This window comes from Mobula birostris, chromosome 18 (genome assembly GCF_030028105.1).
Source record: "Mobula birostris isolate sMobBir1 chromosome 18, sMobBir1.hap1, whole genome shotgun sequence".
NCBI lineage: Eukaryota > Metazoa > Chordata > Chondrichthyes > Myliobatiformes > Myliobatidae > Mobula > Mobula birostris.
In genome coordinates, this window is record NC_092387.1 from 29,848,309 (window position 1) to 29,875,477 (window position 27,169).

Below are 27,169 nucleotides of genomic sequence, written 5' to 3' on the forward strand. Positions count from 1 at the left end.
AGATTCAAGGAGAACCTGATCATTAAATTTGCAGATGATACCACAGTGGTGGGGCTCATCAGCAAAAATGGTGAAACTATGTACAGGAAGGAGGTCAAACGCCTAGAGAGCTGGTGCAGGGATAACAACGTGATGCTTAATGTCACCAAAACCAAGGAGATGATCGTCGATTTCAGACGGTCTCAGCCTGAGCACACACCCCTCAGCATCAGCGGCTCCACAGTGGAGAGAGTGGTAAACATCAAGTTCCTTGGGGTGCAGATCTCGGACAATCTCACCTGGTCCAGGAACACCACTGGGATTATGAAAGGGGCCCAACAGAGATTGCACTTTCTGAGAAAGCTTAAACAAGCATCACTCCCCACTAACATCTTAACTACATTCTATAGAGGTGTGGTTGAGAGTGTGCTGACCTTTTGCATCACAACTTGGTACTCCAGCTGCAGTGCTGTCGACAAAAAAGCCTTGCAGAGGGTGGTTAGGGGAGCAGAGAAGGTTTTTGGGGTCTCCCTACCTTCTGTCCAAGACCTCTTTCAGAGTCGATGCCTCCAGAAGACACGGTACATCATTAAAGACCCCTCACACCCTCTCCATGAAGTGTTTGTTCTTCTGCCATCAGGCAAACGTTACAGGAGCATCAAAACTAAAACCACAAGGCAACTAAACAACTTCCTCCCACAGGCCGTCAGACTGCTAAATAGCTGCTCAACCTGACTCTGCTTTGGACACTTTTAACTTGCACTGGACTTTAACTGACATGTGGCTGTTGTGTTTTACTATTTGTTATGTTTATTATTCAGTGTTGCGTTTGTTGTGTTATGATTGCACTGCCCCTGAGAAACGCTGTCTCATTCTGCGCTGCAGAGCTGATGTATTGTTAGAATGACAATAAAGTTTTTTGAATCTTCTGAATCTTGAATCTTAGAGGAGCAGACAGGAGATTCTGTGCTTATGAAAGAAACACTCGGATGATATGTTGCCTTCTGGGGTGCCAGGGGCAGGGATATCTTGGAGCGATGCCGCATCATTCTGTGGGGGGGGGGGGGGGGGGGGTTAGCAGCCAGAAATAGTGGTACATATTGGTGCCAATGGCACAGCAGGAAAAGGGATGAGGTTCTGGGGAGCAACATGGGCTGCTTGGTAGGAAGCTGAAAAGCAGGACTTGCGGGGTAGTTGGTGCCTGGGCCACATGTCAGTGAGGGTAAAGATAGGATGATTTGGCAGATGAATGCGTGGCTGAGGAATTGGGGGCAGGTTTTCAGATTTCTGGATTGTTGAGGTCTCTTTTCGGGAATGTATGACCTGTACAAAAATGAACTCCAGGGGACCAATATCCTTGTTGGAAAGGGTTTAAGCTGGTGTGGCAGGGCGATGAACACCAGAGTGAATGGACAAAGAATGGGGCAGTTGGTGTACAGGTAGATTCAGAATGCAGAGAGTCTATGAGGAAAGATAGACAATTGATAGGACAAAATTACAGTCAGTGGGATGGGTTGAAGTATGTCTATTTTAATGCAAGAAATATCAAGAATGAGGGTGATGAACTTAGAGCATGGGTCAGTATGTGGAACTACAATGTTGTGGCCATTATGGAGACTTGGTTGACACAAGGACAGGAACGGCTGCTGGATGTTTCGTGGTCTGGATCTTACCAATGGATTGGGGGGGGGGGGGAGGGAAGGTAAAAGAGGTGGAGGAATGACAATGCTGTTCCTCCAGAGGCATTAGAGGAGTTAGCAATGCCGTTCTGGGTATCACAGCTGTAGAAAGGGAGGGCATTGTGAAGGAATTGTCTACTGAATCCCTTAAAATATTTTAACTGTGGGCTTGGTGCCTGTAAGACGTAGCTTTATGTATTTTCATTGAGCATTAGCACATTGTAAAATCTTAGCAAATGCACTGCTAGTAGTTGTTCTTTGGTAATACAGTGCATCTTGCCTACCTATTTACAGTATCATCACTTAGATTCATTAAAGATTAGCTTTATTTATCACCTGTACTTAGAGCAATCGAAAGATACAGTGAAATGCGTTGTTTGCACCAACAACCAACACAATTCAAGGATGTGCTGGGGTAGCCCATGAGTGCCATCATGCTTCTGGCATCACCATGGTATTCCAACAGCTTAACCCTAACCTGGATATCTTTGGAGTGTGGGGGGGAAACTGAACACTAGGAGGAACCATACAGTCACGGGTGGACGTACAAGTTCCTTTCAGACAGCAGTGGGGATTGAACCCAGATTGCTAGTGCTGTAAAGCATTAAGCTAATGACTAAACTACCATTCTACACGCATAGGTGTAAGACATGACATACATGTGATTTTAAAATTGTTTTTCCCACTCCAGGTGTTGGTGATTTCATGGTAAATAAAGTCGACTTCCTTCCTGATCCCTGTCCACTTCCAGAGCTGCAGAAGAAACGATCATTGAATGAGAAAGAGAAGTTGATCTATGCCCCAATGTCTGGAGTTGGCGGTATTATTTATGATAAAGATGCCGTGTATATTGATTTAGGTGGAAGCCATGCACACAGAGATGAGGTAAATATGGTACACTTTCAGCTCTCGTGTTGCTTTTCCCTTTTTGCTAATGTTTTCCTTCCTAATCCAAAAAGATTTTAATAGTTCCTCTCTGCCCTCCAGTACATGGTGCAAGTGGTTCTGAGGCTTGAGCAAGATCGACATTAGTATCCTTCTCCCCAGTGGGAGACATTACAATTGATTATGGAATCATCGGAAATGTAGGATGTAAGAAGAAGCCATTTAGCCTATGATCTCTGTGCTGTCTAGGGTGCCATGGTGGCATAGCAGTTAGCACAATGCTATTGTAGCTTGGGGGCCCACCGATCGGTCTTCAGTTCTAGCGCACATTTGCCTGGTAGAGCATGGGTAAGAGTATATTCTTTCAGAAGACTGCATCATCTGTAGCTGTCCAAGAAAGGGATGGTATCATATAGAAAGAAATAGCATATAATGTTGTGAAGATCTTTTGGGAGGCCAAAAGATTGGAACACATTTAGGAATGAGTGAGGAATACAGCAAAAAACTGTAAAGGGGGGAAGATTAGATTAGATTATGAGGACACTCAGTCCTCGTTTATTGTCATTTAGAAATGCAAGCATTAAAAAATGATATAATGTTCCTCCAGAAAGATATCACAGAAACACAGGACAGACCAAGACTAAAACTAACAAAACCACATCATTATAACATATACAAATGTAGTTACAACAGTGCAAAGCAATACCATAATTTGATAAAGAGCAGACCTTGGGCACTGTATAAAAAAAAAGTCTCAAGTCCCGATAGCCCCATCATCTCACGCAAATGGTAGAAGGAAGAAATTCTCCCTGCCATGAACCTCCAAGCGCCGCAAACTTGCCGATGCAGCACCATTGGAAGCACCCGACTGCAGCGACCGCAGAGTCCGTCTGAAAACTTCGAGCCTCCGACACCGAGCACCATCCTCTGCTGAGCGCTTCGACCCCACCCCGGCTGCCGAGCAACAAGCGGAGCCGAGGACTCGGGGCCTTCCCCTCCGGAGATTCTGGATCACACAGTAGCAGCGGCAGCGAAGCAGGCATTTCAGAAGTTTCACCAGATGTTCCTCCGTGCTCTCACGTCTGCCTCCATCAAATCAGGATTGTGCACGGCACCCTACTTGACAGATAACAAATATCACCACCGGAGTGGCCGCTGCAAGCTGCGTCGTGTCGCCATCTTCTCCTCCCACCTAGATACATACATTATGAGGGTGAACCAACAAATTATCATGGAATCATGCAGCACAGAAGCAGGCCCTTTTAACCCAACTTGTCCACATCAATCGTGTTGCCAATCTCCATTAATCCCTGTATGGCTTTTCTTTCATAGTGCCTGTCCAAATGCCCCTCAGACTTTGTTGTTTTATCTATTGGTCTTTGCCACCCCTGGCAGCTTTTTCCACATACTCATCACCTTCCTTGTGGAAAAACCATCGTTCTGTAAGTCTGAAGGTAGTTCTGGAGAGGGATAAGGATGGATTGCAAGTCAGGGTCCCAAACTGGGGCAAGGCCAAAGGTGAAAGTGGATTGGGCGGAACTATTTTTGGATAAAATAACATCCAACAAATGGGAATCTTTTAAACAGGAGTTAGTGAGGGCAAAATGTTTGAATGACTTAATTAGAGAGATCTGGATGAACAGGGAAATTGAGGGGCTGATGAAGCAAAATCGGGAAGCATGTGACAAATCTGGGCAACTAAAAACACCGTTCTGTAAGGAATACAGGGAATGTAGGAACATACTTGGAAAGGAAATCAGAGTGAAAATCTGCTATGAAAGTTTATTGGCAGACAGGAATAAGGTGAATCTCAAAGTGTTCTCTATTACTATATGTTGAGTATATGATACAAAGTATATAAAGAGGACGTGTATTAAAAAGAAATAGAGTAGGTCTTTGTGATGTTTGCGACTTTGGTGTGAATGGGAAGTATAATAAGTTCACAACTAATGCAAAAATTGATGGTGTTCTGGATTGTAAGGAAGATTGTTTAAAACTACAGCATAATATAATTCAGCTGGATAGATATAAGAATGGCAAATTAAATGTACTTCTGACAGATGTAAGGTGATGCATTTTGGAAAGGCAAACAAAGATAAATAAACTAAGGGAATGTTAATGAACAGAGTGGGATATGTCCATTGATAGCTGTTTGGCAGCCCATGTGGATATGGTGGTAAAGAAGGCAGATGGGACATTCGCCTTCATTCACTATGGTTTATGTAATGAGAGCTTCAACATCATGTAAACACCTTTATAAAGTCTGGGTTAGGCAATGTTTGGAATATTGACACAGTTCTCATTGGCACGCTTCAGAAAGCTTGAGATCGTGCTGGAGAGAGTATAGAGGAGATTCACGAAGGTGTTGCCTGGATTGGAACGTTAAAGAGAGATTGGTTAGGCTGGGTTCGGTTTCCCTGAAGGAGGCTGACCTGTTAAAAGACAATACTTTGGGATGAAACCCTTTATCAGAACTGAGAAAGAAGGCCACAGAAGTCAGAATAACAAGTTGGGGTGAGGGGAAGGAGTGCAAGCTGGCAGGTGATAGGTGAGACCAGGTAAGGGAGAAAGTGGAGGAGGGAGGTGAAGGAAACTGCAAGGGATAGGTGAAAGAGGTAAAGGGCTGAAGAAGAATGAATCTAATGGTGGGCAAAGGGAGGGAGGAGGGGGATCAGGAGGTGATGGGTAGGTGAGAAGGAGAGAAGAGGTGAGATGTTAACCAGAATGGGGAATAGGAAAAGAAAGAGGGAAGGGGAGGAAATTATCAGGTAAAAAAAATCAATGTTTATTCCATCAGGTTGGAGGCTACTCAGATAGAATATAAGGTATTGCTCCACCAACCTGAGTTTGACCTCATCTTGGCAGTAGAGGAGGCCACGAATTGACATGTGAAAATTGGAATGGGGGTGGTTGAATTAAAATGGATAGCTTCTGGAAGATCCTTCCAGAGCTAAGGTGCTTGACAAAGCAGTGCCCCCAATCTACATTAGGCCTCATTGACATAGAGGACGCCGTACTGGGAGCACCAGCCTCTCATTTTAATCAGGGATTTCTGAGCAGCCCACCTTCTAAGTCATCTGCACCTTCTGACAATACATGAATCTTAAAAATGTCACATGTCAGAAATACATAAAATGCAAGAAAAATCATTGAAGGATGGGTTATGCATGAGCACATATTTTAGTTGTCATGTTGAAACAAAGTAAAGGCTGGTGTTATGTTGTGATGGAATTGAGACAGCTTCTTTGGGTCTCAAAGGCAAGGATTCTGGACACAGTTTTAACAATAAGGAGTTTATTTACAAGGGGAGAAGAGCTTGGGGACAACACAAGTGGCTACAATATTCGCACAAACGCGCCTAGAATAGACGAGCATGGGAGAAGTCGGGTTGGCAGTACAATACATGGGAAAACGGTGTGGGGGCAGGGTACAGGTACATATACAAGCAAGGGAAGAGCAACTACAATACCGGCCACCCCTTGACCGTGGGCAGGCACGGCTCTCTGCTACAGGGACAACAATAAACGCTCCCAAAACCCTATTAAATGCACAGCTCACCATGTGTCTCCAGCGCTGTTCTGCAGTCTTCAGCCTGGAGTGAAGCAGGATGGTCCCTCGAAGATGGCAAAAAAGAGAGCGAGCCATGCACATGTAGCACCCTTTATAGGTCAGGGGGCTGGAGGATCCAGCCCAGGTGATTCACCAGCGGGGGCCAACGGCTTGGTGCTAGACGGGTTAATCCAATTAAGGTGGCCAATGGTTAAGTGTGCATTGATTAGTTGGGAGGGGTGAGATGTTGACTAGCATGTGATGTGCCTTCCGACCAGACAGAGGGCAGTGCTGAGCCGTGACAGGCACGGCTCTCTGGATACATGTTATGATAACAACCTTTCCCTTAATGTCAGCAAAACAAAATACCAGGTCATTGACTTCAAAAAAGGGGGGTGTGCAATGTTTCTGTTTACGTCAATGTTTCTGAGGTTTGCGAGGGTTGAATGCTTGAAGTTCCAAGTTGTAAACATCACCAAAGTTTGTATACACCATGACCACGAAGCACAGCACTGTTTCTGCTTCCTTGGAGGCAAAGGAAACTTGGTGTGTCCCCGCTGACTCTGTGAATTTTTATCGATAGACAAAAGAAAGCATCCCATTTAGATGCATGATATGGCAACTGCTCTGCCCAAGCCCAAGATTGCACAAAACTGCAGTTGTGGACACAGCTCAGCACTTTTTAAAAACCCAGCCTCCCCTTCACCGACTCTGTCTGTACTTTTTGCTGCCTTAGAAAAGCAGCCAGCACCACCCACCGAAGATATTCTGTCTTTTTGTTCCTCCCCCCCCATCCCCATCTTCCCCATAATCAGGCAGAGATACAAAGGCCTTGGAAATATGTATGACCAAGCTTCAGGACAATTTCGACTCTGCTTTAAAAAACTATTCAACGGACCTCTTGTTGAATAGATTGGAATCTATCATATCATGGTCTTGCACCTTATTGTTTGCCAGTACAACACTTTCTCTGAAACTGTAACATTTTATTTAGCATTCTGCTGTTGTTTTCCCTTGTATTACCTTGACATGCTGATGTGGATGGCATGCAAAGCAAATATTTTCACTGTACCTTGATACATGTTATAAACCAATTGACAATCACCAATTCTCTCAATGCACTACTAACTTCCAAACAGATTTCTTATTGTTCGTGTGCATTGTTTGATTTGCAGGAAGAACAAAGGCCAACCGATGAGTTGATGCAGAGTCTCATTACAACACACAGTACCATTGATAACAAAATGGTTTCCAGCAAAGTCTCTCTCTTCATGGATTCCCATCCGCTGGAATATGAAGAATTGGCAGAAATCAGGTATATCGAAACCTTGAATTCTATGTAAACCCTTCTCTCTTTCAGCTAGTTCATCATGCACATTTAATCCCGAAGAGATTGTGAACAGCCCTGTTCTTGCTCCTTGCATCATAGAGTTAGTGGAACCATGATACCCATAGTTAGTTGTATTGGAGTGCAGAAAGTCCATCTTTCTTCTTGTGTACCTATTCTTGCAACTTCATGCATAGACCAACACAGCGTTGTACAGGTCATTCAACACACGATGTGCCGATCCTGATGCCAATTTGTACTAAATGTCCCCTTCCTGTTTATCATTCATATTCTCTTCATATTCATGCTTCCACTACTACCACTGGTAACCTATTCCTGGTATTTACCATTTTGTGTTTTAAAAAAAGCTTGACCCTTGCATTGCCTTTAGACTCCCTGTCTCTATCTCTCACATCTACCCAACCTTAAAAGCATGTCCCCAAGGCATGTCTGCACTGGGGTAAAGATACTGTCTTGCTCTGTCTTTGCTTCTCATAATTTCAAATCTATCAGGTTTCCCTTCAGCTTCCGATGCTCTCGGGAGAACAACTCAAGTATGTCCAAACTATAGCTCATACCCTCTAATTCTGAAAACATCCTGGTAAACCTCTTCTGCACTCATTCCACAGACATCCTCCCTATAATGGGGTGACCAGAAGTGCACACAATGTTCCATTTGCAGTCTGACTGAAGTTTTGTATAGTTGCAGCATGACTTCCTTACTCATGTACTTAAATGTGCCTACCAAAGAAAGCCTGCAATTTGCTACCCACTTGTGTAGCCGCTTTCAGTGAACTACGGATTTGGACCTCAAGATCCCTCTGTACCTCAATGCTATTAAGGTGCCTACCATAAACTGTATACTTTCATTTGGCCTCCCGAAGTGCAACACCTCACACTTGCTCAGATTAAACTCCATCTGATGCTTCTCTTCCCATATCTAACTAATCTGTATCCCACTGTATTCTTTGACGGTCCTTTACACTGCTTACAACTCCTCAATCTTAGTGTCATTTGCTAATCCACCCATCTACAGCCACATCTTTGGTTTATATCACAAAACAACAGCTGTCCCTGCACCAGTTCTTGCAGAACATTTCTAATCACAGTGCTCCAATATGAATAACAGCCTTTGACGACTCTGTCTGAGTTTGGGCAAATAGTCCCTTTTATAGTGAGAAATTCTAACATAGGAGTCGGAGTTTTATGCTATAGTCGTGCAGGGCGATGGTAAGACTGTACTGTGACTAAGGCGTGCCGTTTTAGCATCCCTTTCTGAGGAAGGATGTTCTTGGTATGAAGGGAGAGCATCAATGTTGACACTTCAGTCCTGTCAGCTCCAGAATCAAACGTTGGTTAGTTAGGTTTATATTCATTAGAATTTGAAGGAATGAGTGGGAGTAGCAGTGTACTGTATACAGTTTTGGTCATTCTGTTACTGAAAGGATGTCATTAAGCTGGAAAGAGTAAAAAGCACACTTACAAGAATTTTGCCAGGATTATAGATTATGTGTTATTAGGAGCGAATAGGCAAGCTAGAACTTTATTCCTTTGAGCAAAGGAAACTGAGATGTGACCTTACAAAAGCGAGGGTAAATGCACACAGTCTTTTTCCCAGGTACAGAAGCAAAAACTAGAGTGCATAGTTTTTTGGTGAGGGGGCAAAGATTTAAAAGGGACATGAAGGGCAATCTCATCACACAGAGAGTGGGGCTAAAATGGAACAAGCTGCCAGAGAAAGTGGTTGAGGAAGTTACAGTGATGACTTTTAAAGTGCTTCTGATTCTGATGATTGCTCATATTTCGTTTACCTTCCTTAGTACTGACTCAACCTACAAGCTAACCTTTAGGGAATCATGCACTAAGAATCCCAAGTCGTGTTACACGTCCAATTTCTGAATTAATTTCTTATTTAGAAAATAGTCAATATCTTTAATTCTTTACCAAAGTGCATGACAATACACTTCCATACACTGTATTCAATCTGCCATTCCTTTGCCCATTCTCTTAATCTCTCCTTCTGCAAACATGTTACCATCAATTCTATCATCCAGATCATTATCATACGTGAAAAATAGCAGAGACGACAGAGCCCCTGAGGAACACCACTCATCACTGACAGGCAACAAGGAAAGGCCACCTTTATTCCCCCTCTTTGTCTTCTGCTAGTCCATTGTCATATCTTTCCTGTTATACCACAGCATCTTATCTTGTTTAGCAGCCTCGTACAGCACCTTGTCAAAGGTCTTCTGAAAATCTAAGGGGAGTGGTATCCTGGATATGAGAGATCAGGGAGATTTTTCAGTGTCCTTGATGACTTCACCTTCGGGCGGCATGGTAGCATAGTGGTTTGCCTAACACTTTACAATACCAGTGAGCTGAGTTTATTTAATCCTGCTGTCTGTAAGGAGTTTGTATGTCCTTCCTGTGAATGCGTGGTTTTCCTCCGTATCCTCCTGGTTCCTTCCACAGTCCAAAGATGTACCAGTTGATAGGTTAATTGGTCCCTGTGATTAGGCTAGGGTTAAATGGGGGGGATTGCTGGGCGGTGTGACTCGGAGGGCCAGAAGGGCTTATTCCACACTGTATCTCAATAAATAAATAAAAATAGATACAATGCAACTACTGTTTGACTGTGTGAAGAATCCGGAGCTGGAGTTGGATGTGGCTGAGCAATAGTGATAGGAGACTCGATAGTCACAGGGACAGACAGGAGGTTCTGTGGTTCATGTTGAGGCCCAGTTTATGAAAAAGGAGGTGCATAGCAGACAAAGTAAGGGAGAATCCGAAGGGCTTCTACAAACATATTAAGAACAAAAGATAAGCAAGGGACAAAATTGGTTCTCTGGAAGATTAGAGTGGTCATCAATGAAGCACCATGACTTTTGGCTGCTGCTTCTCCACTTTGAGAATGTTCTACAGCCACCCCAAGACATCCTCAACCCTGGCATCCAGGAGGCAACACCATCCCAGCGAACTTTTCATTGCCACAGAACCTCCTGTCTGTCCCTGTGACTATCGAGCCTCCTATCACTATTGCTCAGCCACAGAGAAGCCCATCATGCGACTGACACAGCTGCTGCAGATGTGCCCTGATAGGTCATCCTCAACACCCTCAGTACTACCCTTTTATCCTTGTTTTTTTTATTCTGATAGGATCATACAAACTCTGTATTCTCAAAATGTCACTTTTAAAGGCCTTCTAAATATTCGTTTTAATGTTTCCTGCTTTTACTGCTTTTGTTTCATATTTCTAGCATCCACATTTTTTTTTTGGTCCCTGACCAGTTCTAAAGTATTTCAGTTTCTCTGCTTTCACAGATGCTGCCTGACTTGCAGAGCTTTGCAGTCTTCCTCTTTTATATCAGATTCCTGGCTTCAGTTATGCTCTGCATCTTGCTTTGTTTCTCTGCCCTCCTTGTGTTTGCTGTCAGTGTGTCTTCATTGCTCCCCCTCCATCGAATCCTGTAAAAGATACTGGAATAATCTTAGTGGTTGAAATAGTAATCAAATTGCTTATTTCTGTCTTGCTATGCCATAGCAGTTGATCCATCAAAGTTCAAACACAATTTATTATAGAAGTACATATGTATCACCATAAACAGCCCTGAGATTCAGTTTCTTGACAGCATAGATTCAGAAAGGGCAGGTCCTGTTTGACAAATTTACTGGAGTTCTTTGAGGACATAATGAGTTCAGTGGATAGAGGGGAACAGGTGGATGTTGTACACTTGGATTTTCAGAAGGCGTTCGATAAGGTGCCGCACAAGAGACTTATAAATAAAATACGGATGCATGGAGTCGGAGGAAGTGTATTGGCATGGACAGTGGATTGGTTAACCAATAGAAGGCAGAGAGTTGGTAAAAATGGGTGTTTCTCCGGTTGGCAGTCAGTGGTGAGTGGGGTGCCGCAGGGTTCAGTGCTGGGCCCACAGCTGTTTACCATTTACATTGAAGAGGGAACTGAGTGCAGCGTAGCAAAGTTTGCTGATGACACTAAACTGAGTGGAAAAGCAAATTGTACAGAGGATGTGGAGAGTCTGCAGAGGGATATAGATAGGTTAAGTGAGTGGGCCAAGGTCTGGCAGATGGAATACAACGTTGGTAAATGCGAGATCATCCACTTTGGAAGGAATAATAGAAGAGCAGATTATTATTTAAATGGTGAAAGATTGCAGCATGCAGTTGTGCAGAGGGACTTGAGAGTGCTTGTTCATGAATCGCTAAAAGTTGGCTTGTAGGTACAGCAGGTTATTAAGAAGGTAAATGGAATGTTGGCCTTCGTTGCTAGAGGGATTGAATTCAGGAGCAGGGAGGTCATGCTGCAACTATACAGGGTACTGGTGAGGTCGCACCTGGAGTACTGTGTGCAGTTCTGGTCTCCATAGTTGAGGAAGGATATACTGGCTTTGGAGGCAGTGCAGAGAAGGTTCACCAGGTTGATTCCAGAGTTGAAGGGGTTAACCTATGAGGAGCGATTGAGTCGCCTGGGACTCCCTGGAATTCAGAAGAATGAGTGGGGATCTTATAGAAACATACAACATTTTGAAAGTAGGAAAGTTGTTTCCATTGGTAGGTGAGACTAGAACTAGGGGACATTGCCTGTAGATTCAGGGGAGGAGATTTAGGACGGAGATGAGGAGAAACTGTTTTTCCCAGAGAGTGGTGAATCTGTGGAATTCTCTGCCCAGAGAAGCAGTTGAGGTTTCTTCACTAGATATATTTAAGGTACAGTTAGATAAATTTTTACATAGTAGTGGAATTAAGGGTTATGACGAAAAGGCAGGTAGATGGAGCTGAGTTTACAGACAGATCAGCCATGATCTTATTGAATGGTGGGGCAAGCTCGATGGGCCGGATGGCCTACTGCTGCTCCTATTTCTTATGGTCTTGCGGGCATTCAGGGTAATTACAAAGAAACAAAAAACAAGCAAAATAATAATAATAAATAAATAAGCAATATATATTGAGAACATGAGGTGAAGAATCTTTGAAAGTATGTCCATAGGCTGTGTGAACAATTCAATGTTGGGTGAGTGAAGTTATCTCCTCTGGTTCAAGAGCCTGATGGTTGAGGGGTTATAAGCGAGCATGGTCTGGATGGTGGGGATCTCTAATAATGGGTGCTACTTTCCTGCAACAGTGCTCTATGTAAATGCGCCCAGTGGTGGGGAGGGCTTTGCCTGTGATGGACTGGGCCGTATCCACTACTTTTTATAGGCTTTTCTGTTTAAGGGTGTTATTGTTTCCATATTAGGCTGTGATGTAACCACTCAATATACTCTCCACCACACATGTTAAAATTTTAGATGACACATTGAGCCTTTGCAAACTTTTAAGACAGTAGAGGTATTGCCATACTTTCTTTGTAATGGCACTTGCGTGCTGGACCCAGGTCAGATCCTCTGAAGTGAAATACTGAGGAATTTAAAGTTGCTGACTTTCCATCTCTGATCCCCAAATGAGGACTGGTTTATGGACCTCTGGTTTCTTCCTCCTGTAGTCAGTAATCATCTCTGGTCTTGCTGACATTGAGTGAGAGGTTGTTGTGACACCACCCTGCCAGATTTTAAATCTTGCTCCTATATGCTGATTTGTTGCAACCTTTGACTTGGCCAACGTCAGTGTTGTTGCCAGCCAATTTAAATATGGCATTGCAGCTGTGCTTAGCTTCACAGTCTTAAGTATAAAACAAGAAAAGCAGGGGCTAAGCACACAGCCTTGTGGTGCATCTGTGTTGATGGTGATTGTGGAGGAGATGTTGTCAGTCCATTTGCTCCCAACAATCCCATTTCCCTGTAACTTTTCTCTCATGTCCCTTTGATGCACTTTTTTTTTTTGCAAGGTGTGCACCACAAACTTCCACTGTGCTAATTATCTTTCCAGCACACCTTTGGGTTGGGGGATGAGGCCAGGTGGATAATTTGGGGCGAAGCTCCACACACTCCTCATCTGAGCTTAGTGTTGAATCTGGCTTGTTGGAGATCAGAGGCAGCAGATTAGCTCTAGTTTGTCAAATGATACTGCTGAGAAGTGCCAAAATGAGAATTTCCTAATGAAAGTAATCAAAGCTGATGATCATTCACTGTTTTCTGTTTTAAAAAAAAACCTGTATATTTTTCGCAAACAGATGCAAAATGCCCAAGGAGGAAAAACAAATCGATCCAGAAAATGGACGGGTGAGACGCAAGGCTGTATTTGATGATGAGGGTGATGATGAGATGAGTGAAAGTGATGAAGAAGGTTATGACTCTGAGAATTGTAATGAAACAGACAGTGAAAACGAGGAAGTGACCAACAATCAAGACGAGACTGACCATAAGTCAGAATTTTATCCCCGGCTGCCTAAAGCCTTGAAGTTGGAGGGGCCAGATGCAGAGGCTGCAATAGAAAGGCCAGCATTTGCTGATGATGACTCTGAGATTGATTCAGAGGCAGAGGTGACTGATGAGTCTGATCTAGAGGACAGTATTGACGGTGATTCTTCAGAGAGGACTTTACATTCTAGTAACAAAACACTAAAGGAGCAACCAGTGACAAAAAGAACTTTGCAAGGAATTTCAAGTCGTAAACAGAAAGATGAGGCGCTGACAATATCAGCGATGAATATTTCTGAAGAAGTTGAAAATGTAAACTTAGTTGTGAAACGGACAACGTCAGAGTTGTCAGAAGATCTGCTACGTCAAAGACACTGTGGCACTGAACAATTACTAAAAGACAATTATGAAGAAACGACTGATTTAATTATTGAAACACCAGGTATATGAAATTTTTGATTTGTGTAGTACATGAGTTGTTACTGCTTCAATGCTTTGAATATAAAGAAAAACAAGCAATATCTGTTTTATATTTCTCCCTCACTTGTGGGCTGCCCCCAGCATATCTCTAGTTTGTGTTGGTTGTTAATGCAAACACATTTTACTGAATGTTTTGAGGTACTTGTGATAAACCAATCTGAATCAGTAGCTGGATCTTTAAACATTGAATTTAACCCGCTTTGCCACCTCAAGCAATCTGAGAAAGGTGTTGCATTTTTGTAATGAAATGCCAGAAATAGTGGTTGAGACAGGCATTTTAGCAACATTTAAAAACCATGCAGATAAGTATATGATAGGAAAGGTGTAGAAGGCTTTGGGCCAAAATGGGCAGATGGGACTAGCTGCCTGGGTAACACAGTCACAGTGGATGAGTTGAGCTGAGGGCCTGTTTTCTCATTCTATGACTTGAAGTCTGCAAACCTGTCTCTAGTCTGTCCTGTACATTTTTGCACCATTCTTCCTATGATCCCATCATGCTGACACTGCTGTCTGCTCTAAATTACAGTTGTTCCACACACCTCTTAAAATGTGATTTTAATTTCTGACCAAAAATTCTTGGTTTTTGCTCCTTTTATGTAGACCGACAGAATTCTTTGCTTTGTTTCCTTGTGGAGTGCAATGGTACATTTTCAGAGAATACAACAGAGTAACAGGCCTTTCTGTCCGAACGAGGTGTGTACATGTGCTAGTCCCATTTGCCTATATTTGGTCCATATCCTCGAATCTTTTCTAACCGCGCTCCTGTCCAAATGTCATTTTGAGTATTCTAATTGTATCTACCTCTACCACACCTGTATGTACTCACTAGCCACTGTGTGGGTGGAGGAGACTTTCCCCTCTGATCCCCATTCACCTTAAGCTTTTGCCCCATGGTGTTAGACTCCCCTACACTGAGAAAAAGTTTAAACACTTTATAAGCCTCTGTAAGGTCACCATCTCAAGACCCTTTCGCTCCAGGGAAAGCAGTACCTGTGATCCAGTCTCTTCTTGTACTCAAGCCCTGCAGTCATCGACACATTTTGAATACTGTCTGCACTCTCTCTAGCCTAATCATATCCTTTGTGTAGCATAGAACTGTAGCAATATTTCAGGTGTAGTGCCTTCAGCATCTAATACAGCTGTGACATGATGTTCCAAATCATATACTCAGTGCCCCAACCTGTTTGAATGTGTTGACATTCTCAGGGAATGATGTACTTGAACCCGAAAGTGTCTCTATTCTAGAACATTCCCCAGTGTCCACCATTCACTCTATATGCTCTGGCCTGATTTAACTTGCCAAAATGCATCACTTGGCTCTTATCTGAGTTAAATTCTGTCCGCCATTGTGTGGCACAGTTTCCCATTTGATCTGGACCTCGGATAACTTTCTTCACAATTCATTTGATCACCAATGTTGCTGTCATCCGCAAACTTAATGATTTGATGGGAGGACAGACAGGTGATTCTTTGGCTATGAATGCGCCTCCCAGGTGTCTGTGAGTAGGGGCAGAAAATTCTCAAGGGGGAGGTGAGCAGCCAGAGGTCATTTTTACATATTGCTACCAGTGACATAGGTAGAGAAGGGGTTGAGTTGTGAAGGCGGGCTGTTAAGCAGAGCATGGCCTCAAGGGCTGTAATCCCTGAATTAATGCTGATGTCACAGGCTGGTGAGTATCAGAATAAGAGATTAGGCAAGTGAATGTGTCGTTGAAAACCTCATGCAGGTGGGAGAAATTCAGGTTCCTTGACCATTGGGATCTCTTCTGGAGTATTCTGGCAAGGGGTGGGACTCAAATTAGTAGTATAACAGATCAGAAAGCAAACAGGTCCAGTAGGCAGGACAGGGAACAAGGAAGATCGTAGCAACTAAACTGCTTTTTATTTTAACACAAGATTTAACATGCAAGGCAGATGAATTCAGGGCATGGACTGGCACAGGGGATGGTGATATAGTTACTATAGAAACATGGAGACCTGGGCTGGACTGGCAGTTCATTGTTTTGGGAGACAGATGGTACAAATGCGATGGTGTGGCAGTAAGAGAGGAGGGTTGTATATTTATTAGGGAGGACATCACGGCTGTACTGCAAGAGGATATTCCTGGGAGAACGTCCAATCTGTCTTAGGTGGAAAGAACTGAGAAATAAGAAGGGAGTGACACATCCTAACTTCTCCATTCCTCCATATTTCCAAGCATTCTTGTTTCCCTCTGGTTTTGAATACTAATTATATGTTGCCTTGTGTTAATGCATATTATGTTTTCTTGATTATTTCTGAAGGATCATTGAAGTGGAAAGAAGGGCTCGCACAGCGAGCAGCGGATGTCTTTGCACAGCAGCAGTCAGCTCCAAACCTCCAGAAGCTGGTCTATGGAGCAGGTAATCCTAAATCATATGGAGGTCACATTTCTTGGAATAACCTGGGCTTAGATGAAAGGCCAAAGTTCTGACATTTGCAGAAGATGAGAGAGAGAAGTAAGCAATGAGGTGAAGGCAGCTGGACTGGACTGACTCATGACTCTTCATCGTGGTTAATCTAATCCTCCTGCCTTGCTGCTTTTCTCTCGCTAAATCTGTACTTTTGTCTTCTCAATATTAATCTATTTTCCTCAGGAAGCAAGTTTAGAAACAGTACCTATCAACCTTTTAGAAGTGAGTTCAAAATCCGAACTACTTGTGTGGATTTTTTTTAAGAAAGCCATGGACCAGTTGGATTAAGGTCCTTTCCATGCTCTGTGACTCTATGACACTACAGCTGTAGGATTGGTTAATAAAAGCAAATGGAAATCTGGGTTTTGTTATTTGATGCATAGAGTACAACAGCCAGTAAGCTGTGTTAAATCCTCCAAAAGCTCAGTTTGGTGTCAGCTAGGTACTAGATCCATATTTGAAAATAGACTTTTGGACTAGAATATTTAATGTTGTCATGACATATGCATTTGCAACAAATGTATTTGTGAGGATGTTCAGGTAGTTTTGCTTGCTCACTGCCTGCTGGAGTCCTAGTCTGGTGTCTCATTCCTTCAGGATTCATCCAGGTTGCTGAGGTTTTTCTACTGAGCTTTCCTTAGATATGGAGACTGAATTCCTCCAACACCACCCTGAGTGCATTATGCACTTCTGCTACTTTTGTGCGCCAAGAGCCTTAGAGAATAGAAACAAGCCCTTTGTTCCATCTCTCCATGCTAGCCATCAAATTAGATTAGATTATGAGAACACTCAGTCCTCTTTTACTGTCATTTAGAAATGCATACGTGCATTAAGAAATGATACAGTGTTCTCCAGAGTGATATCACAGAAAACAGGACAAACCAAAGACTAACACTGACAGAACCACATAATTATAACATATAGCTACAGCAGTGCAAAGCAATACCATAATTTGATGAAGAACAAACCATGGGCATGGTAAAAATAGTCTCAAAGTCCCCGAGTCGATCAACTCCCGAGTCCCCGATAGCAGATGGCAAAAGGGAGAAACTCCCTGCCATAAACCTCCAGGCACTGTCAACTTGCCAATGCCTTGGAAGCAGCCAACACCGAGTCCGTCTGTCCGAAAACTTCGAGCCTCCGACCAGCCCCTCCGATACAGCCTCCCGAGTGCCATCCTTTGCCAAGCACCTTCGACCTAGCCTCGGCCGCTGAAACATGGAAAGCCGAGGAATTGGGGCCTTCCCCTCTGGAGATTCTGGTTACCACACAGTAGCAGCGGCAGCGAAGCGGGCATTTCAGAAGTTTTCCAGATGTTCCTCCGTACTCTCACGTCAGTCTCCATCAAATCAGGATTGTGCATGGTCCCCTACTTGACAGATTACAGATATCATTCACCGCAGAGGCTGCGCGCGCTGCCGTCACGCCGCCATCTTCTCCTCCTCTATACCCAACTATACTCAAACTGTACCCAATAAACCCATTTACCCATACCTTCTTTAATTGTCTTCTATGCTTGGCAGTTTAAATGTTCATCTAGTTATTACTTCAATGCTGTGAGAGCTCTTGCCTCCACCAACTCTTCAGGTACTTCATTCTGGATTTCAGCCACCCTTTGAGTGGCAAAAAAAAGTACGCCTCAGGTCTTCTGAGCTTCTTACCCCTTACCTGTACCTTCTAAGTCTCAGTACCTCTTGTATGGGGAAAGTCTTCCTTCTATCCATCTTTCCTGTGGCCTTTATAATTTTGTATACGTCTCAGGCTCCTTCTTAGCCTTCTCAGCTTGAGAGAAAGCAAATCCAGTCTATATAGCCTCTCTCCTGTTAACTGAAATGCTTCCAAACAGGCAATATCTTGACAAATCGCCTCATTGCCTAACAAGAAGTATTGATCCATCAGCTGAGGAAGGGTGGTGGAATGTGCAGAAATGAAGCATTCCTTGTTCTTATTTGATTCTGATGCAATGAAACAGGTTCTTAATCAACCACATCACTGTGGTTTTGGAGTGACATGTGACACATGGATCAAACTGGGGAAAGATGGGAGATCTTCCCAGTCGACTTACATCTTGTAATAATGTGGTCTCAGCCCATTCATTTTGCTAAAATACATCATATTATATTTGTCTAATTTAAAATGTTTGACCATTCTGCGTGCTAAGAACACAAGAAAGAGGAGCAGGAACAGCCATTCAGCCCTCTGAGCCATCCTGTCTTCATGAAGATGGAGAGTGACATAGATTCTGAGAGAAGGGTTCCCTATCAAAATGAAGGGGGCTAATATAACATGGGGCAAAAGTGGCTAAAATAGATTGAAGGATGTTATTTCTGGGCTGGGTGGTAGATTGGCAATAGCCACATTTAAAGAGGATGGATCAACTGCAACAATTCTTGAGTGCAACAGAAATAGTGCGGTAAGAGAAAGCAGGGATACGATTAGATCCAAAGAGTAGACATTTTAATTGGCCTGAAAAAGCAGCAAAGCTGAGGACTGGCAACAGGTTAAAACAGTTTAAATCTGAATCTGGCTCTCTAAGAAATGCTTGCCACACTCTCCTTTAGTATCACCAAGGCCCCAGTTCCCACACCAGATTTCAGCTCACTAGGAAATTTATTATAAAACTATGTAAGTTCTAGAAAAAGTGAATTTAAAATCTGCTGGACTGTCAGAGTGATACAGCATAGAAACTGGCCCTTTAGCCCAACTGGTCCTTGCCAACAAGATGTCCCATTCAAGCTAGTCCCATTTATCAGCATTACCTTGTAAACTTTTCCAATTCATGTACCTGTCCAACTGTATTAAAAATTGTTATTGTACCTACCTCAACCGCTTCATCTGGGAAGTCATCCCTCTGTACAAAAAAAAAAGTTACCGTTCACATTCCCATTTTATCTTTCCCCTCTCACCTTAAACTCATGCCCCAACTCTTGGGGTGGGGGGTGGGAGGCTGAGTGCGTTCATTCTTTGTATATCCCTCGCAGTTTTATACATCTCTATAGGATCCTCTCTTGGTATTCTACACCCTTCACCTGTCCAATCTTTTCACAGACTCTTCCCAATTTAATAATATCTTTCCTATAACAGGGCAACAAAAACTGAATGCACCCTCCAAGTGCAGCCTCGCCAGAGTACTGTATATCGACACCATAACCTCCTAACTTTTATAGTCAGTGCCAAATGGTGAAGGGCATAATTCCAAAAGTCTTTTTCACCATCCCCTCTGTCTATGATCCCATTTTTAGAGAACCATGTACTCTCAGGTCTCTTCTGTTCCACAATGCTCCCTTGAGCTTGACCATTCACTGCGTAGGTCCTACCCTTAGTCTGACATCCCAAAAAGCAGCATTGCACATTTGTCTGAAATGAAAGCCATTTGCCAATTTTCAGTTCACATCACTGATTAGGATCCCCCTGTAATTTTTTGATGGGTGTAGATGAGAGAAGCCTTTTGCTTGGATGTTGTGAGCTGTAGGGCCTGTTTCTGTGCTCTGTGACTATGAATAATGTGTAGAAAATGGCATGATCTTATTGAATGGTGTAGCAGGCTCAATGGGCTAGATAGTCTGCTCCTGTTCTTGCGTTCTTAATTTCTAAGGAATGGTAAGGCAAAGGAACTGTGGTTGACAACAGTGGTGGAACATTTACTCAAGGAAGAAGGAAACGTTCTTAAGGTACAGAAAGCAAAGATTACACAGGTTGCTTGAAAGTTATAAGGTAGCCAAGAAGGATCTTAAGAGATTTAGAAGAGCTAGAAGGATACATGAGAAGACCATAAGACTCAGGAGCAGAATTGGGCCATCTGGCCCATCGAGTCTGCTCCGCCATTCAATTGTGGCTGATCCTTTTTTCTATCCCCTCCTCAACCCCAGTTCCTGGCTTTCTCCCTGTAACCTTTGATGCCATGTCCAATCAAGAACCTATCAATTCTGACTTAAATACACCCAGCAACCTGACCTCCAGAGCTGCATGTAGCAACAAATTCCACAAGTTCACCACCTTTTGGCTCAAGAAATTTCTCTGCATCTCTGTTTCGAAAGGGCACCCCTCTATCCAGAGGCTGTACCCTCTTGTCCTAGACTCTCCCACCATGGGAAACATCCTTTTCACATCTACTCTGTCTAGGCCTTCCTACATTCAAAAGGTTCTGATGAGATCCACCCTCATCCTTCTGAACTCCAGCGAGTACAGATCCAAAGCCATCAAATGTTCTTTGTATGATAACCCTTTCATTTCTGGAATCATCCTTGTGAACCTCCTCTGGACCCTGTCCAATGCCAGCACATCTTTTCCAAGATGAGGGGCCCAAAACTGCTCACAATACTCAAGATGTGGCCTCACCAGTGCCTTACAAAGCCTTAGCATCACATCATTGCTCTTATATTCAAGACCTCTTGAAATGAATACTAACATGGCACTTGCCTTCCTCACTACCACTCAACCTGCAAGTTAACCTTCAGGGTGTTCTGCACAAGGTCTCCCAAGTCCCTCTGCATCTCAGATTCCTGGATTTTCTCCCCGTTTAGAAAATAGTCGGAACACTTATTTCTACTACCAAAGTGCATGACCGTGCATTTTCCAACATTGTATTTAATTTGCCACTTTCTTGACCATTCTGCTAATCTGTATAAGTCCTTCTGCATCCTACCTGTTTCCTCAACACTACATGCCCCTCCACCAATCTTCGTATCATCTGCAAACTTGGCAACAAAGCCATCTATTCCATCATCCAAATCATTTATATACAGCATAAAAAGAAGTGGTCCCAACATTGACCCCTGTGGAACACCACTAGTCACTGGCAACCAACCAGAAAAGGATCCTTTTATTCCCACTCGCTGCCTCCTACCAATCAGCCAATGCTCTAATCATGTTATTAACTTTCCTGTAATACCATGGACTCTTAATTTGGTAAGCAGCCTCATGTGTGGCACCTTGTCAAAGGCCTTCTGAAAGTCCAAATATACAACATCCATTGCATCCTCTTTATTTATCTTACTTGTAATCTCCTCAAAGAATTCCAACAGGTTCATCAGGCAGGATTTTTCCTGAAGGAAACCATGCTGACTTTATACTAACTTGTCCTGTGCCACCAAGTACTCCATCACCTCATCCTTAACAATTGACTTCAACATCTTCCCAACCACTGAGGTCAGGCTAACTGGTCTATAATTTCCCTTCTGCTGCCTTCCTCCTTTCTCAAAGTGTGGAGTAACATTTGCAATTTTCCAGTCCTCTGGCACCATGCGTGAGTCCAACGATTTTTGAAAGATTATTTCTCTTTCAGAACCTTAGGGTGCAGTTCTTCAGCTTTTTGAATACCTTCTCTCTTGTAACAGTAACTGCACCCACTTCTCTTCCTCCACACACTACAACATTAGGCATATTGTTAGTGTCTTCCATAGTGAAGACTGATGCAAAATACTCATTTAGTTCATCAGCCATCTCCTCGTCCCCCGTTATTATTTCTTCTGCTTCATTTTCTAGTGGTCCTATATCCACTCTCATTTCTCTTTTATTTTTAACATACTTGAAAAAACTTTTTATTATCCACTTTGATATTATTTGCTAGCTTGCTTTCATATTTCATCTTTTCCCTTCTAATTTTTTTTTAGTTCCCCTCTGTAGGTTTTTAAAAACTTCCCAATCCTCTATCTTCTCAATAGTTTTTGCTTTGTTGTATGCCCTTTCTTTGCTTTTACAATAGCTTTAACTTCCCTTGTCAGCCGCAGTTTTACTGTTTTACCATTAGAGTACTACTTAATTTTTGGAATACACATGCCTTACACCTTCCTCATTTTTCCCAGAAATGCACAACATTGCTGCTCTGCTGACATCCCTGCCAGCAGCTCCTTCCAATTTACTTTGGCCAGCTCCTCTCTCATACCAGTGTAATTTCCCTTGCTCCACTGAAATACTGCTACATCAGACTTTACTTTCTCCCTATTAAGTTTCACGTTGAACTCAGTCATATTGTGATCACTGGTTCCTAAGGGTTCTTTTACCTTAAGCTCCTTAATCGCCTCCGGTTCATGATATAACACCCAATCCAGTATAGCTGATCCCCTGGTAGGCTCAATGACAAACTGGTTTAAAAAGCTATCTCTTAGGCATTCAACAAACTCACTCTGTTGAGATCCATTACCAACCTGATTTTCCCAATCGACCTGCATGTTGAAATCTCCCATGACTACCATAACATTGCCCTTTTGACTCGCCTTTCCTATTTCCTGTTGTAACCTGTGGTCCACCTCCCAGCCACTGTTGGGTGCCCTGTATATAACTGCCATCAACGTCCTTTTACCCTTGCAGTTTCTTAACTCAACCCACAAGTATTCAACATCTTCCAATCCTATGTCACATCTTTCTACTGATTTGATTCCATTCTTTACCAGTAGAGCCATGCCACCCTCTCTGCCTACCTTCCTATCCCTCCGATATAACGTGTGACCTTGGACATTCAGCTCCTAACTACAACCATCCTTCAGCCACGATTCAGTGATGGCCACAACATCGTACCTTGGTGGAGGCCTTGGAGAGTAGGGTTGAGGGAAACCCCAACATATGTGGGGAGCAGGAGGAATAAAGAGAGAAATGTGCTTAGAGGCAGATGGGGAGTCCTTAATGAATACTTTGCATCAGCATTGACCAGGGAGAGCAACTTTGACAAATGTGAGGGCAGTGTAGAACAGACTAATGTGATGCAGCATGTTGAGAATAAGGAAGAGGCAGTGTTTAAACTTTTGAAAAACATTAGGATAGATAAGTCCCCAGGACCAGATGGAATTCACCCTAGGTTACTGTAGGAAATGAGAGAAGAGTTTGCTGGGATGTTGACGATAATACTTGCGTCCTCCCTAGCCAGAGGAGTAGTCTGAGAGGATTGCAGGTTGGTAAATGTTCTATTGTTTAAGAAAGGTAATTGGTATAATCCTGGGAATGATAGACCAACGAGTCTTGCATTTGTAGTAAGCATACTAATGGAAAGGATATTTGGTGACAAGATTTATGAGCATTGGGAGAAGTACATATTATTAGGGATTGTCAGCATTCCCTTGTGATGGGTATGTCATGCTTCCTGAGCCTGATTGACTTTTTCAAGGAAGTGACAAAACAAATTGATGAAGATAGCACAATGAATGTGGATGGATTTTCCTTAGACATTTGACAACGTTCCCCAGTGTAGCCTCATCCAGAAATTCAGGAGGCATGAGATCCATGCAAATTGGTTATGTGGATTTCGAATTGGTTTGCCTATAGAAGGTGGGAGGGCGGGGTGCAGTGCTGTGTCGATGGACTGAAGTCGGTAACCAGTCACGTTCCACAGAGATCTGTTGTGGAACCCTGACTCTGGTTTTTTTATATATAAAAGATGAAGATGAGTAAGTTTCCAGATGACACAAAAGTCAGTGATGTGGAAGGTTGTTGTCGAATACAATGTTGCATTGACAGGGCAGAGAAATGGCAGATGAGGTTCAATCTGGAAAACTGTTAATCAGTACACTTTGGAAGATTGAACTTGAAGGCAGAGTAGAAGGTTAATAGCAGGATTCTTAGCTGCATGGAGGAACAGAGGAACTTGGGGCCCAAGTCCCTAGATCCCTGAAAGTTGCTGCAGAAGTTATTAGGGTGGTTATAAAAGCCTTTGATGTGTTGGTCTTCATTAGTTGAGAATTGAATTCAAAAGTTGTGAGGTACAGTGGCATGCAAAAGTTTGGGCACCCCAGTCAAAATTTCTGTTACTGTGAATAGCTAAGTGAGTAAAAGATGAACTGATTTCCAGAAGGCATAAAGTTAAAGATGACACATTTCTTTATATTTTAAGCAAGAAAACTTTTTTATTTCCATCTTTTACAGTTTCAAAATAACAAAAGAGGAAAAGGGCCCTAAGCAAAAGTTTGGGCACCCTGCATTACAGTACTTAGTAAATCCCCTTTGGCAAGTATCACAGCTTGTAAACGCTTTCTGTAGCCAGCTTAGAATCTTTCAATTCTTATTTGGGGGATTTTCACCCATTCTTCCTTGCAAAAGGCTTCTAGTTCTGAGATTCTTGGACCACCTTACATGCACTGCTCTTTTGAGGTCTATCCACAGATTCTCGATGATGTTTAAGTCAGGGGACTGTGAGGGCCATGGCAAAACCTTCAGCTTGTGCCTCTTGAGGTAGTCCATCATGGATTTTGAGGTGTGCTTAGCATCATTATCCTGTTGTAGAAGCCGTCCTCCTTTCATCTTCGGCTTTTGTACGGTCGGTGTGATGTTTTCTTCCAGAATTTGCTGGTATTTAATTGAATTCATTCTTCTCTCTACCAGTAAGTGTTCCCCGTGCCACTGGCTGCAACACAAACCCAAAACATGATTGATCCAACCCCGTGCTTAACATTTGGAGAGATGTTCTTTTCATGAAATTCTGCACCCTTTATTCTCCAAACATACCTTTGCTCATTGCAGCCAAAATTCAGCATCAGAAGCTTGCCAATGGAACATCTAAACAAGCCTGATGCATTTTGGAAACAAGTCCTGTGGGATGATGAAGTTAAAAAAGAACATTTTGCAACTCTCAGTCCACAATAGAGACCCATATCAGAATCAGATTTATCATCACTCACATATGTTATGATTTTTTAATATGGCAGCAGTCAGTGCAATACTACATGCAATACAATGTAAGTTGCTACAGTACTGGGTAAAAATCTTAGGCGCCCTAGCTATATATATGTGTCTAAGACTTTAGCACAGTACTCTATATGTAGTTGTTCAGTATGTTACCTAATGATTACAATAGTATGATTCTGTAAGGTTTTGTAAAGTTCTGGAAGCTTCTCTACTGCTGCATTATTTGAATAAGGGCTTTCTCATTGGTTGACTTACCTGTGAATTTGAATGGAATTTTCCTTATTTATGAGAAAGCTACTCCATGTTGCATTATCTTTGTCTTCGGGTTTCTCCCTCTCCTAAATTAGCTGACCTGTATCATTGCCTGTTTTCAACTGTCTTTGTTGAATAATTGTGAGCAGCACATTTTGTGCCTCTTTCCTAACTTCTGAGAAAAGCGTTGGATGAAAACATCAGAATCTAACAAGTGGCATAGTTAGCAGAATTCGAACCTGCGTAAGGATATAGCCCTCCATTTTTCTTTCATCTATGTGCCTATCATAAGGATCTCTTGTACATCGCTAATATATCTGCCTCTACCATGTACCTACCAAAGGGCCTGTACTGAGCTTTACTATTCTACGTTCTATGTAGAAGTCCCCAGAGTAAGACTGGGTCTAAACCTTGGCTGTGGCACGCAGATTTTGTTAAGTAAAGAATTAAGACTATGGAATCAGCATTGGTAATGGAATTGACAGAGTGAATAGCCATGAGCTCATCGAATAGCAGAACGACCCGTAGAATCTGACCTGGCTTTTCCCAGCATAAAAGAGGCAGGGGTGGAAGAGAGGTTGAAGCTCTCCATATGCAATTTATGTAAGGATGGCCTTTCTGTTATCGTTATTTCAGTTAGTGAAGACAAGGAGGACGAGGAAGGTGATATACTGGGAGGAATTTTCCATGTTAGCAAGCAAGACCAAGAATCCAGAAGCAAAGACAGTGGTGTGGATTCCTCGATATTTCTGGTGAAGAATCCTCTTGACTGGGACTTGGAGGAGGTAAGGTTGATGGCAAATTGTGCCCTAGATTTGTACTCATTCGTCCTGGTTTTGAATTCAAGTATCGTGTAGCATTCCTGTATTCTAATCACCTCAGTCTTACACTCCATCCCCACCATATGTCCTCATTCTAACTGTTCTGCTGCATTCCTGTTTAACCAGTTATGCTTCAACCTCCAGGCGAATATCTCCCCAAATACCATTCTTGATTTTATGAATGTCAATTTGCTATCTTACCAGATGGCCAGAATACAAAACTGAAAGTTGCATTGCCAGTGAGATGTGACCAGTGCTTTCTTTAGCAGTTCATGTTTCCCTTTATACTAGTGATGAAGCCCTTTCTCACTTTGGACTTCTGCTTAATCACTGGACTGCTGCAGTGATCTTTCCCATGCACCAGCATTGCCTTGGCATTAGGCATTTTTCCACCACACCCCTTCCACTCCTCAATTTGCTGATCATGTGCAAAGTACTACATTACTCTTGCTAAGATTCTGTTCACTTCCCCCATCTTTATCCTTCTGCATTTTCTGCTACATTTCATGACTTGATGACATTGCAGTTGATTGGCACACATTGGGACCCAACTAAACGGCTGCCTCAATTAGCCGAAGGTTCAATAAAATAGTTAAACAGATATAAAAAAGACAAACTGAGTAACAAATTACATATTTAAGTAAATACAGAACAAACGAGAATACTACCAATACTGCTACAGTTCTATAAAACTGTATTAGTTCCTAATATTTATCAACAAAGGACATCAAAAAGTGTATGTTGCCTTGTTTTCTCGATTGGCTATAAACAAACAAAATCAGCACAGACACCCAGTGCAGATAATTGACTGCCTTCCTTGAGGAAACCCATGAGG

At 42.8% G+C, this 27,169-nt stretch overlaps 1 protein-coding gene across 2 annotated transcripts in view; it reads left to right on the forward strand.

Moving 5' to 3' along the window:
- bms1 (BMS1 ribosome biogenesis factor) overlaps positions 1-27,169 on the forward strand; it is an 88,122-nt gene that overhangs the window by 20,625 nt on the left and 40,328 nt on the right. For both annotated transcript variants that reach the window (XM_072282375.1, XM_072282376.1), the window contains 5 exons: positions 2,350-2,543; positions 7,268-7,407; positions 13,550-14,178; positions 16,499-16,597; positions 26,150-26,298. In XM_072282375.1, coding sequence (XP_072138476.1) covers positions 2,350-2,543; positions 7,268-7,407; positions 13,550-14,178; positions 16,499-16,597; positions 26,150-26,298 — 1,211 coding nt within the window. The remainder of the gene's footprint in view (positions 1-2,349; positions 2,544-7,267; positions 7,408-13,549; positions 14,179-16,498; positions 16,598-26,149; positions 26,299-27,169) is intronic.